Below are 14,322 nucleotides of genomic sequence, written 5' to 3'. Positions count from 1 at the left end.
ATTACTGCTTTTGCTGTACTTTGGATCAAATAAATGCAGGCTTGGTGAGCAGAAGAGACTTCTTTATAAAACATTAAAAATCTTACTGTTCAAAAACTGTTGACTGGTAGGTTATATAGATTACAGAAATGTTATATTGTAATGTTTTATATATATATATATATATATATATATATCTGTCATACGCAGAAGCCGTTCCGTAGATATGCTAGTCTCATGAGTTTGTTTACAGGAACAAAGGAAGCAAAGTTTCCTTACTTTAGCAAAGGAAAACCAGTCTCCTCTTGGCTTATATCGAAATCCTCCGACATTCTTCTTTACAAATCCTCATTTGGTGCTTCTAATTCGTGACTGACGTTTTGTTTTGCTCTCTCTCCGCGTTCGTCACTAATCACGTGACGCCGACTTTCGCTTTTGACAGTTAGATGACATGAGAGGAAAGGGTTCATTACGTTTTAAATATGGATATTTTTCTTACAGAAATGCATCGATTTGCTGCAGGAGGCCTTTATTCACCCCCCGGAGCCGTGTGAGGCATGTTTTATTATGGATGGATGCACTTTATTTGACGTCTTTTGGACTGTTGAACAGAAACACCCACCTACTGCCATTCTAAAGCTTGGAAGAGCAAGGATAATTCTTAATATAACTCCGACTGGAATCGTCTGAAAGAAGAAAGTCAGATACACCTAGGATGCCTTGAGAATCCGTGTATCATTCGATCATTCGTTTTTTTATTTCATATTGAACATAGAAAAATGAGAAAACGGATCCTTTTTCGTGTTTTTGTTTTTTTCCCAAAAAACGAAAAATGAGAATTCAGCTTAAATTTTCGTTTTTCATTCTTGGGTGGAAAAATTAATAAACAGCTTGAATATTCGATTTCTACACGTGGGCGGGAATTAAACGCCCCTTTCTGCTGATTGGTCAGCCGAAGATCAAACCCTTCCGTCATCAGTTCTTCTGCAGTATCACGCAGCAGAATAATAGTCCTCCGCTGCTGCAGTTGTACGGATTAATAACCCATTTTATTGCAACTACATTTCATATTTTTCTCATCAAACAGACTAATGAATAGCTCGACACAACTCGTACTGGGGCAGAGTCTAGACAGGGCTTTCTTCTGTGTAGACCAGCGGTTCTTAAAGTGATAGGGGGTCCGAGAAATAATTTGCTATAGCCTAAACTATTTCCAAACTGTAAAGTGTTTTTTTTTTATCATGATACATAGGCCTACTGTGATTTATGATGCATTTAACGCTTATATGAAGCCTTTTAAAAGACGAGTATTCCCTGTGGTTGATGTTTGTGGCATGCGCCAGAAAGATGCTCAAGGAGACCGAGAGGCACTAAAGCAGCGCATTCTGTTGTTCTCTTTATTTTTCAAAGGCATGACATTTTGTAGTTATTTTGAACGTAACATTACACAAATAAAAATAAATTGTGAACATCAATCAGTACTCAATATTAAGTTAAACCGCTTTAAATAATATATATATATATATATATATATATCTGTCATACGCAGAAGCCGTTCCGTAGATATGCTAGTCTCATGAGTTTGTTTACAGGAACAAAGGAAGCAAAGTTTCCTTACTTTAGCAAAGGAAAACCAGTCTCCTCTTGGCTTATATCGAAATCCTCCGACATTCTTCTTTACAAATCCTCATTTGGTGCTTCTAATTCGTGACTGACGTTTTGTTTTGCTCTCTCTCCGCGTTCGTCACTAATCACGTGACGCCGACTTTCGCTTTTGACAGTTAGATGACATGAGAGGAAAGGGTTCATTACGTTTTAAATATGGATATTTTTCTTACAGAAATGCATCGATTTGCTGCAGGAGGCCTTTATTCACCCCCCGGAGCCGTGTGAGGCATGTTTTATTATGGATGGATGCACTTTATTTGACGTCTTTTGGACTGTTGAACAGAAACACCCACCTACTGCCATTCTAAAGCTTGGAAGAGCAAGGATAATTCTTAATATAACTCCGACTGGAATCGTCTGAAAGAAGAAAGTCAGATACACCTAGGATGCCTTGAGAATCCGTGTATCATTCGATCATTCGTTTTTTTATTTCATATTGAACATAGAAAAATGAGAAAACGGATCCTTTTTCGTGTTTTTGTTTTTTTCCCAAAAAACGAAAAATGAGAATTCAGCTTAAATTTTCGTTTTTCATTATAACTAGTTATGGTTAATTATTCATATTTCCCCATGAGCTGATCCGCTACAGTGTTTAAAATATTTATTTTGAAACAAATTAATTAATTACTTAAACAGACTTACTGGGTGAGCAGGGTAGGCTAAGACAGCTGTCATATCATACCCTGCCATGCCCAGCTGATGCAAAGAATAGAATTTATATCTACACAGAAGAAAGTCCTGCCTAGACTCTGCCCAGGTATGAGTTGTGTCGAGCTATTCATTAGCCTGTTTGTTTGATGAAAAAAGACTAAATGTAGTTGCAATAAATGCGTTAAGAATCCATACAACTGCAGCAGTGGAGGACTATTATTCTGCTGCGTGATACTGCGGAAGAACTGATGACGGCACGGTTTGATCTTCGGCTGACCGATCAGCAGAAAGGGGCGTTTAATTCCCGCCCATGTGTAGAAATCGAATATTCAAGCTGTTTATTCATTTTTCCACCAAAGAACGAAAAACGAAAATTTAAGCTGAATTCTCGTTTTTCGTGTTTTGGAAAAAAACGAAAATACGAAAAAGGAGCCGTTTTCTAATTTTTCTACTTTCAATATGAAATAAAAAAACGAATGATCGAATGATACACGGATTCTTGAGGGTAAGCACGGGCTAATTTTCCTTTTTGGGTGAACTAACCCTTTAATGATATTAAACGCTATATTCAATTATTGGCTATACAGTGAAATTCTTATCCCCTACCTTTTTAAGTTTGAAGAAAGAGGCACCAGAGGCATACAGTGCAACAGAAAGCTGAAGGTTTCCTGCAGCAGTGCTTCCAAGAATTGGCTGACTATTCCATTTTCTAGAGAAATCACAGTCTGGGCACCGTTGTTCTACAGAGAGGAACGTGCCAACCCTTCTCGTCCGCACATCGGAAACACGGTAACACTCAGGGCACTGCTCAAAGAGCTCCAGTAGGCAGCTTTCATAAACAATGTATGTTGCATTCTTATGAGCCGGCTTGGAAGATTGCATCCTATTAGAATAACACAGATTTTTATATTTTTTTTTAAAGTGACCCTGGACCACAAAACCAGTCTTTTTTTAAAGAATTTGGGATCTAAAATTTGAGATCTACAACTATTTGAAAATCTGGAATCTGAGGGTGGGAAAAAAATCAAAATATTGAGAAAATCGCCTTTAAAGTTGTCCAAATTAAGTTCTTAGCAATGCATATTACTAAACAAATTAAGTTTTGATATATTTACGGTAGAAAATTTACAAAATATCTTCATGGAACATGATATTTACGTAATATCCTAATGATTTTTGACATAAAAGAGAAATGGATCATTTTTACGCATACAATGTATTGTTGGCTATTGCTACAAATATACCTGTGCTACTAATGACAGGTTTTGTGTTCCAGGGTCACAAATGACCAAATTACACATAACATCTTAAATATTTTGAGGAATGCAATCCAACTGAATGCAAAATGTTAAGAAAAGTCTTGTTACTCACGTCACATCTGTTGGCTTAGTCAAAGCTGTGACAGAGTCTACAGGATCATATGTAGAATCTATCGGCTCTTTGGTGATCAGACTTGAGCTGCCTCCAAACGGGTCCTCCTCTTCCTCCACCAGCTTCAAACGAGATCTCTTATTCGGCCTCTTTTTTGATGTTGATGACAGCAGTGGTTGTGAGGAGCCAACACCAATATCAGGGCATGACATAGCTGTCTGTGTGCCTATTAGGGATCCAACAATACAGTTAGTCCACAGTTCAATACATACCTCGGTTTTTGGTTTAGTTCTGATGGCTTGGCACAGTATAATATAATGGCAGGGGAAACACTGTATATCTATGTGTGTGTGTATATATATATATATATATATATATACACATATACACACACACACACACACACACACACACATATACACACATACAGTACAAACACACATTATGTAATGTGTTTTTTTTCCCCCTGGTCTTCTTTTTAATGGTTAAATTACATTTTAATAATCAAAAGCATGTCCAATTAATTAAAATCATGAAACTTAAACAATTTAACATCAATTTATTAAAAGTTTAACAAATATTACATGTTTAGGGCCCTATGAAAGGTTTTATTTTTCCAACCGTATGTTTTATTGTAACCAAATTCAGTTTTAGCATGTCTAATTATTTGAAAGCATAAAACAAGTTTAATTTATTCTTACAATAGCCTTATGATTTTTTTGCTCAGAAATTCTGTGTTGTGTATTTACATTTTGTTTTAAGGCATAAAACATTCATTTAATCTATCTTTTAAGTAATGAAAATTAAACAAATTTTATTTTTTGGAAAATAAAGGTAATTTAATATTACAATTAAAACATTGAAGAAATATTGAATGCTTATTCCTTAAAAATAAGGTTTTAATACTTTTAGTACTAGTAGTAGTAGCAGCCTGTTACGTACATTCTACTCAACAACAGTAATATATTTCTGCCAATGCCCTCGAATTAAACCGAACTTTTATTTTGACGGGTTGCCGTGAATACCTTTTAGATTTCTGTGTGTGTATGACATGATGATAGTTTTACTGAAATGAAATGCTGAAAACGGTCCAATGCTCATGAAGTGACTCTCAGAGCAGTTTTGGAGATGTTGTTCATGTATTTATGTCCTCATTAGGCAGACGTTAATATCACCGGAAGCATCACGCGCGCTTCAGTACGAGTACTACACAAAACCGCGCGTCTGCGCCATTCATAAACACAGAGACACGCAGAATTCATATTTAAATATGAATTGATTTGCGGCTTTATATTTACAAATACTAGTGGGAGTGGGCTCACTTGTGTGTATGCGCGCGCGCTTCGGGCGGAACTCCGCTGTGCGTGATACAGAGAGCGCGACCATAACTTAGACAGAAATTACATGCCCTTGTGTAAATAAGATTAATAACATAAGGCTATTTAGTTTGCTTAATAAAAAAAACAAGGTATATACCTGTTCTATAGGAAAGGTAACTTTAAATGACGTCTGTTGTGATCTGGCGCTATAGAGAAAATATAATTAAACAAAATTAACTTGACCTTGAAGGGGCTGCCCCCGTAAAATAATGGCAGGGGAAACACTGTGTAAGCCAATTGCTAATCGACAAAGCCTTTATTACAGTACGTATTTTCTGCCTCATTCTGTGATAAGAAGCCACATCAGATCACACAAGGAAGTTATTTCAAACACTTGACCAATGTTGTGACGTAAAAGCAAGTTATAATGGCCTCTTTTGTTGAACAACCGGTTTAGAAAGACTTCTCATAGCAAGTCATTACAAGGGAAGATGTACAGCGTGTGCTGCTAATGCACATTATAAACGGGGAAACATTTACTCATCTCAGCACGTTAATTCACGGGCACACACAGCCAATTCTGAGAGAAATAAAACACATGGAAATTATTTCAACGCAAAACCACAATTCACGAGCACATAATGAACCGTGGATGTCGTACTGAACGGTTCGATATTATATTGAGAACTGTGACATCCTTAGTGCCTATGTTATATAATAATACACATTTTGCTACGGTGGAATATGAAATTTTAAAAAACTTTTAAAAAAATCACCACAGAAACTCTGTAGGATCTAGATCAGCAAACCTGTGCTTTTGTAGTGAGGGCGTAAAGTTTTTATTGACAACTGGGTGCCAACGGTGCAGATTTGTGTTGTGTCCGTCTGGCAGGCCACATGATGCACCTTGGCCCATTCTTCAGACGAGCTTGACTAAACAAAAGTAAATGTAAAATATATTACCCCATCATTATATATTTAAAGACATCAATGGGAGTGCTAATCATCTTGAATCATACATAGTTGCAGGCTGTACAAACTATTTGGAAAGTATTGTATTAATGTCACCATTCTTATTCATGCAGTTATAACAGCTCAAAAAATATTTAATATACATTTGTAAAGGACTAGTCATTACCAAACACCTTTATAAGCCCTCTACAAAGGTAACCTTAATGTAGTGTTACCATGTTATCTTTACAGAAAACACAGTTTATAATAACACAATCACCTTAATGTATTGTTCATTATAAACGTGCGGTTATGCATGTTATTGAGAATGTTATAAATAGAAATTATGGCAATGTTCTCTGAGACTGTTAAAGGATAAGTTCACTTCCAGAATAAAAATGTCCTGATATTTTATTTACCCCCATGTCATCCAAGAAGTTCATGTCTTTCTTTCTTCAGTCGCAAAGAAACTTAAGTTTTTTTTTTGAGAAAAACATTTCAGGATTTTTCTCCATATAGTGGACTTCAATGGTGGCCAACGATTTGAACGTCCAAAATGCAGTTTCAGTGCAACTTCAAAGGGCTCTACACGATCCCAGCCGAGGAATAAGGGTCTTATCTAGTGAAACGATCTGTCATTTTCTGGAAAAAATGAATATTTATACACTTTTTAACCACAAAAGCTGGGCTTGCTCTAGCTCTTCGATGTGCGTCTTCACACATTACGTAATCCTGTTGGAAAGGTCATGTGTAGTTAGTTCTTCCTCTTTGTACTTCAGTTAAAACTCCATCTTATTTTCTCCTCCAACTTTAAAATCATCCGGTATAGTTGTTTTACCTTTTTAGTAAAGGGCAATGACTTTCTTTTGCATGTTGGTTTCGTAAACACTGGGTCAGTACTTCTGCATGTGTCACTCGTGACCTTTCCAATACATCAGCTAATAAAGACACACATGTGCATTGCAGAGCTAATAATAGCCGAGCATTTGTGGTTAAAAACTGTATAAATATAACTTTTTTCCAGATTATGACCAATGATTTCGCTAGATAAGACTCTTATTCCTCGGCTGGGATCGTGTAGAGCTCTTTGAAGCTGCATTGAAACTGCAATTTGAACTTTCCAATCGTTGGCCACCATTAAAGTCACGATATGGAGAAAAATCCTGGAATGTTCTTTAGCCGCATTCATCGTGAAACTTGCTAAGCACATTTCTAGGAAAAGTGATTTGCAAATAAAAATAAAAAAAACATTTACTCACTTCTGCTGAAGGTGAAGCTGGATCACGAACAGTTGGTACCGATCCATCCCTCAGGATCAATTTTGTAGCAAAACCTGCTTTGTACTGACCCTCATTTACAAAGCAGTCTTGTGTAAAATGATTAGAGCAGACATAGACGCATTTAGGTAGATCAGGGGGCGCATCCCCTTCAAAAACAAATGAAATCCACTGCGTCTTCAGCGGCTCAGATGTCGGGACTAAGTGACGACAGCCATGTTCATTCTTACAGCCAACAACAGAGCACCTCAATCGCTTGGGAGCCATTCTCCGGCTTTCGAAACAATGGCGGACTGTTTACAGCTCAAGGCGGGTCTGTGATAAAACACCAGCAATCAGCAATCAACAATCGTGGGAGGAGCCTGTGCAATGTGACATCACACAGATAAGAATCTGAGAATGGCTTGATCTGAGACATTGATTTTTATTTGTGACCCTGGAGCACAAAAGCAGTCATAATTAGCACAGGTATATTTGTAGCAATAGCCAACAATACATTGTATGGGTCAAAATTATAAATTTTTCTTTTATGCCAGAAATCATTAGGATATTACGTAAATATCATGTTTCATGAAGATATTTTGTAAATTTTCGACCATAAATTGATTCGTATTGTTCATTATAAACGTGCGGTTATGCATGCTATTGAGAATGTTATAAATCGAAATTATGACAATGTTCTCTGAGACTATTAAAGGATAAGTTCACTTCCAGAATAAAAATGTCCTCATATGCATTGCTAAGAACTTCACTTTGACAACTTTAAAGGCGATTTTCTCAATATCTTGATTTGTTTTGCACCCTCAGATTCCAGCCAAATATTGTCCTATCCTAACAAGCCATACATCAAAGGAAAGCTTATTTCATTACAATTTCATAATTTTCAGAAAAAAAAGAAGAAAAAAAAACACATTATGACTGGATTTTTTGTGGTCCAGGGTACTAGGTGGATTTTTATCATTATAGGGTGGTTGTGTACACACACTGCAACACACATTTATGTTCAAACACCATATAAAGGTAAGTTTGCATCTGATGACCCCTTTAATACATTTGGCCAAAATCTGGAAAACATGATGCTGTGTTGGCTATGACTAAGTGCAAGAAAGGCAGCTAGATCAAGACTCTTCGTGTGTTTTTCTTTTTGGGTAAAGAAAACTCTGTACTTTATTATTATTGTAAAGCCTATCTATGACAAGCAAAACATTTCTCTACCTGAATCATCCTTGTAATCGTCATTTATTAGCAACTGAAATGCTCTAAAGCAGGTACACACAAATAGGCTTAGCTGGTAGCAAGTTGCAAAGTGCAATACTTTACTTTACATCTAATTTAAATAGTAATTCAAAACAGTGAAAAAGACCAGCTCCTTAAACAGAGCCAGACATTTTTAAAAGACCAACACATCTAATAACATATAAATACAAACATACACATTCCAAGACATTTAAATACAGCACAATATAAAACAAACATACACTTCAATCACATACCTAGCACCAGCTCCGACAACAGTTCGCCAGCTCTGGCATAAACTTTCGTTGCCGTCTACACAACATATTTTATAAACATAATTATACAAAATATCACACTTTAGTATTAGCCTACATCAAACATGGTCACATACCTAACAACCGCTACAACTGTTTTCCAAACCTGGCACAAACCTGCACAAAATATTTTAACGCACATGATTACAAAATATCACGCATTTAAAAAGTGTTACACCCAACATAGCCAATAAAACTTGTATTTACCTCAAACAGAGAAATCACAGTTACCATTGCTCCAAAGCTAATGCTATTTCATTCATAAAGGACGCGAGGCTGGAAACTACCGTACTCACCCTACCAAAGAGGATTACCGTAAATACTCTATAAAACACTATTAAATAGTATTATTATTATTATTATTATTATTCGTTTTTAAGTCCTGGTAAAAATAATAATATATATATATATATTATCTACTTCCTTGATATCATCTTAATTTCTATTTTTTTTTATTGTTTGTTTCTCTATTTTCTTAATCTGATGGAGCAGAAAACATTATGCTCTCAAAAAATGGTCTGACAATCCATCAGACTGCAGTCGCTGTACAACAGATCTCTGATACAGCCATTCCATATGATCACTCTAAGATCCTGAACAAAATTTATATATAACTGAAACTTGGTAGGAGAGTGGGGTAAGATGAGCCATCGTTTACTTGTGTGGTCCTCAAGATAAGTGAAAACGAGGCAGAAGTACAATGAAAGTATCTAAAATTTCAGAATGTTTCCTATCCTTTTAAATGGTCAGAATGTATCTATGACAAAGGGTTCTAAAAATATGGCTTCTTATAAAAAAGTGTTTCTGTGGCTCAATTTGCCCCAGGGTGGGGGTAAGTTGACCCGAGTCAGTGGGTAAGATGCACCATTTGGGTGTAAAATGACCATCTGACGGAATCTGTTTCAAATCCATGTTCAATTTTAAAGATTATCTCTTTTAAAAACTAATTTAATAATCAAATTTCCTTTTTCAAACAGTCATATTTCTTTTCTTAAAGCTAACTTAAACAACATAAAACCAACCAAATAAAGTTTACATTTCAGTCTTTAATTGTTTGCATTTCTGAAACAATGCGTTGAACACCGTAATTGTAATCCTTCCCAAAAGCAGACTAAACAGAGTTTGAGTAAAATTAAAGGGGTCATATTATGCTTTTTTAAAGATCATTATTTTGTGTATTTGGTGTAACAGAATGTGTTGACATGCTTTAATGTTCAAAAAATACATTATTTTTCAAATACTATATATTATTGTAGGTCCTCTATGCCCCGCCTCTCTCAAACGCTTCGTTTTCTACAAAGTTCCTCCTTCCGACAAGCGCAGTCTGCTCTGATTGGCCAAATAAAGTGCTTTTGCTTTCGCCTAGAAACACACAGCGTCTCCCTGACATGCTACTTCAGCACTAACTGTGGTTACTGAAACCACGCCTCCTTTCTTTGCGTGCACATTTAGGCCGCATTATGCAAATATTTCCACATAGTGAGGTAGATATGTGGGGGCGTGTTAGAACGAGCCATTTTAGGTAGGTGTGGCAGTCTTAACTTTGATAAAGAATATCTCTTTGGTTTTGAGACTTTAGTCTTTGCAACTTCAGGGATCTTATCTATGCACAATCAGCTTGTAACACTCCAAAGAGAAAGGAAAACTTGAAATCGCATCATATGACCCCTTTAAATAAAAAAATGAATTAGAATGAAAGAATAAATGTCACTGAAACTAATAAACATTTTAGTCAAAAGATTCTTGGCATGGTAGCTTTTCTGCAACGTTTAACAGTCCATTAGGTACTACAGGTGGGAAGATGTATATGATTATGTGATGAAAAGCATCTGGTTCTTGAGAAGGATTTGGTGCACTTGTACACTGTCCCTATCAAATAAACTACGACTAATATTATGATAAACTAAATCAGTTGTAATACCAGTTTATACTTCAGAGATTTAACTTAACTTCAGTGCCTTACGGTGGGGTAAGTAAAAATGCTGGCTCAATTTACCCCACAACATTTGGCTCGCTTTGCCCCATAGCTGCCATTTGGGGAGGGGGGTAGCTCGCTTACCAATTCAGGCTAATATTTAGCTAAATAATTTGCATGGTTGCTAAAGCAACTGTATGCATTATAAATATTTTAGACCTTGATCAGTTTCTTTGATGAAACAGCCATAACATCTGTTATGCTGAAATTATACCTTGACAAGCCAAAAACTGTTTTTAAAGTAATTGGGTGCCTTCATCTCCTCCCATGTGTTTGTTTTCTTCACAGTCTGGCAGAAATGATGGGTGCTTCCAAAATACATGGTCACATGACAGTAAAAGTGAACAGTTACCTAGATACAGGGGGCCACAAAATGATTATTACACCATCATCAATAATTAACCAGAACCATGTAAGCATAATTTTTCTACACTTTTATTGCTATTACAGATGTGCTTTAGAAACACAGCTACAACAACCAGACAAGCTAGTATTAAAATGTGAAGGGTCAAGAGCCCAACTAAAGCAAACACTGATCGCCACGATGGTGAGGTCAAACAAAACGTTGTCAATAAACCATCTAAACCTCTGTTTATTCTCAAATAATTTTTGTAGATATATGACAAAAATTAAGTCAAACTGTAATGCTGTTTGTGGAGTTGTTTGATCATGTTCTGCTGTCTTATTTCAGTTGATATCATCTAAAGCTGTGGCTGAAGTCAGTTGTAGTTCTTGTGTTTCTCTTTTCTTCAGTGATTCTGCTTGTTAACAGCAGCTGTTCAGCACTAATGCTCAATCAGCACTTAATTAATCACAGAATTATCTCATTAACTTCAGCACTGCTTCACTCTGTAGTGTGGACACATTATAAGTGTTCATTTAAAACTGAGGATTTTGTTGTGGGGTTTAAAGGGTTAAATATGTAAGATGGGAAAAAACAGCATGAAATGTAATTTAACGGAAATAAACTGTAATTATTTTACAGCCACAAACTGTAAAAAAACTGTTATTTACTGGCAGCACGGTTGCCAGTAAATAACTGTTTTTCTACAGTTTGTTGCTGTTAAGTCCAGGAAAAAACAGATTTACCAAATGAAAAAAGTTAATTTGACTGAAATATTTGTGAACATTTATAGAAAAAAAGTTATGCAAAGTCATGAATTGATAAGGAGAGTAAATATTGAACTGAACTGTAGTGATGGGAAGTTCGGATCATTTTACCGACTCGGACCTTTGAGTCTCGTTCAGCAAAATGAACAAATCTTTTTTCGAGTAATTTCGTTCATTTTAGCAAAATATCAATAAAATGTTACGTGTTACTTCCCTAACACGTCTACTACTTACGCAAACGTTGCTCACACTACAAACAATACAAAACTGCTATAAGAAACAGAAAAGATTAATTCATTGTAAACTTACTTGGGTCTTCAGTCCATGATTAGCTCACCTCACCTCTTATCTGACAAGGCTTCGGGTTTGAGTCATTCATTCATCACGTGATAGACCCATAAGCTTTAACCAATGCAGTCTGAGCCGGAAAGAGAATTGATTAGTTCATCTCTCGAGTCTTCAGGTTTGAGTCGTTCGTTCATCACGTGACAGACCCATGCGCTTTTTTTTTATTGCAAAAAACACATATACAATAAGGCAATACAAGATCGTAAGAAGATCCTCAAGAACAGAGCACCAATCCAAATGAGAAAAAAAAACATGAAGAGAGAAAAGAAAAAAAGAAAAAGGATTACACAATAGGGTCTTCTAATAATTTAAATTTCTGCAATAAACCAAACAGTCTTCTTCCAGATTTACATTTTAACAATCTTACAGATTTACAGTACATTCAAAATTCCTTTAAAAAAACAAAACAATGGTTTTGTTTTAAGGCACTTACATTTATGAATATAAAATTTACCCAAAATGAAAATATTATTCAGTACAACTTGAGTATGTACATCTTCCATTATTAGACCAAACATTATATTATTTTTAGAAAATTGAGAAAACAGCTTCATTGAAACTTTAAGCCACTCAAATGTATCAGACCAAAAGGCTCTACTGAATGAACAGTCAAAGAATAAACGTACAGTCGTTTCAATATCAACATCACAAAGCCCCATACGCTTTAACCAATGCAGTCTGAGCCGGAAAGAGAATTGATTAGTTCATCTCTCGAGTCTTCGAATCATTCGTTCTTTTGTCACGTGACGTGACAGCATTGTATAGAGAAATTAGTTAATTTAGGATACAAGCTTCTTTACAAACGGGTGCATAGTTATTGTTATTATCATCATCATTATTATAATTATTATTTACTCTTACAGTTACGTAATGCGTTTCTGGTCTCAAATTGTAGCTTTTTACTTCTTACAGTTTATAAATGTGTGAATTTCTGTCATTATGGTTCTTTTCCATTACACTGAATGCTGTAACAAAGGTAATAAAGAGTTGGTTACTATTATGAAGTCTCTTTCTGGCTTAGACTGCATATGTTAAGCTTATGGGGCTGTCACGTGATGAACGAACGACTCAAACCCGAAGAGTCGAAACAGGTGAACTACTTATCTAATTCCAGTACAGAACCTATAGCAGGGATCCTCAAATCTGGCCCACAAGATCCATTTTCCTGCAGAGTTTAGCTCTAACCCTAATCAAACACACCTGAGCATGCTAATCAATGTCTTCATGATCATTAGAAAATCACAGGTATATGGACTAATTTTTAAACTGTTTGTCATAAATCAACATCTCGGGAACATGTTATAGAACAGAACTGACAGAAAACTTCCCACATTCTTCAAAATAACTTAACATAACATAACATATTCAGCAGAAGAAAAAAATGTATACAGGTTTGAACAACTTGCAGGTGAATAAATGATGACGGTCTTTTTGAGGGGAACTATCCCATTACTGACCCAACACATATCATAATAATGTTTACAATTTTTACATCATAATAGTTATGCTAATTTATATATATATTTTGGGCAAAAATGTATTTCTTTTTAAATGATTGTTTAATAGAAATATATTAGTTTTGGCTGAGTTTGGAATAACACCAGCGTTCTACTCATGTGTCTTCATCATTTCAATCTTACAGCAGCAGTCAGATGTTAAAGGGGTCATATGATGTTGCTAAAAAGAACATTATTTTGTGTATTTAGTGTAATGAAATTACACTATGTTTATGCGGTTTAAGGTTAAAAAACATTATTTTCCACATACTGTACATTATTGTTTCTCCTCTATGCCCCGCCTTTCTGAAACGCGTCAATTTTTACAAAGCTCATCGGTCTGAAAAGTGTGCTGTGATTGTTCAGCTATCCAGTGCATTATGATTGGCCGAATACCTCAAGCGTGTGACGGAAATGTTATGCCCCTTACCATATTGTGATGATGCCCTGTCCGGCCGGAGTGATGATTCAAAAACATGAAAACACATTATAAATGAGCCATTCGTTGCATCCAGTGGGGACATAATTATGGATTATAATGACTTATACTGTCTTTTTACGCGTTTGTTACATCGTGCCGCGTAAACATAAAACCATGTCTGCATTTGTGATCGGAGAAATTACAAA

The 14,322-nt window shown here is 35.7% G+C and overlaps 1 protein-coding gene across 2 annotated transcripts in view; it reads right to left on the bottom strand.

Annotated features, from left to right (window-relative positions):
* Positions 1–9,046, bottom strand: part of LOC107552425 (uncharacterized) — a 16,446-nt gene extending 7,400 nt beyond the window's left edge. The window contains exons 1-7 of one of the 2 annotated variants that reach the window (XM_016234300.1): positions 8,974–9,046; positions 8,844–8,883; positions 8,710–8,764; positions 7,199–7,531; positions 5,798–5,921; positions 3,670–3,895; positions 2,905–3,181 (exon numbers count right to left, since the gene is read on the bottom strand). In XM_016234300.1, coding sequence (XP_016089786.1) covers positions 2,905–3,181; positions 3,670–3,895; positions 5,798–5,921; positions 7,199–7,483 — 912 coding nt within the window. In that variant the 5' untranslated portion in view covers positions 7,484–7,531; positions 8,710–8,764; positions 8,844–8,883; positions 8,974–9,046. The remainder of the gene's footprint in view (positions 1–2,904; positions 3,182–3,669; positions 3,896–5,797; positions 5,922–7,198; positions 7,532–8,709; positions 8,765–8,843; positions 8,884–8,973) is intronic. The other variant, XM_016234302.1, reaches the window with a different exon arrangement.
* Between the last annotated feature and the right edge of the window lie 5,276 nt (positions 9,047–14,322).

Source organism: Sinocyclocheilus grahami, unplaced genomic scaffold (assembly GCF_001515645.1).
Source record: "Sinocyclocheilus grahami isolate Dianchi unplaced genomic scaffold, SAMN03320097.WGS_v1.1 scaffold450.1, whole genome shotgun sequence".
Lineage (NCBI taxonomy): Eukaryota > Metazoa > Chordata > Actinopteri > Cypriniformes > Cyprinidae > Sinocyclocheilus > Sinocyclocheilus grahami.
Note: the sequence above shows the minus strand (reverse complement) of the source record. Positions and strands in the feature narration are given on the sequence as shown.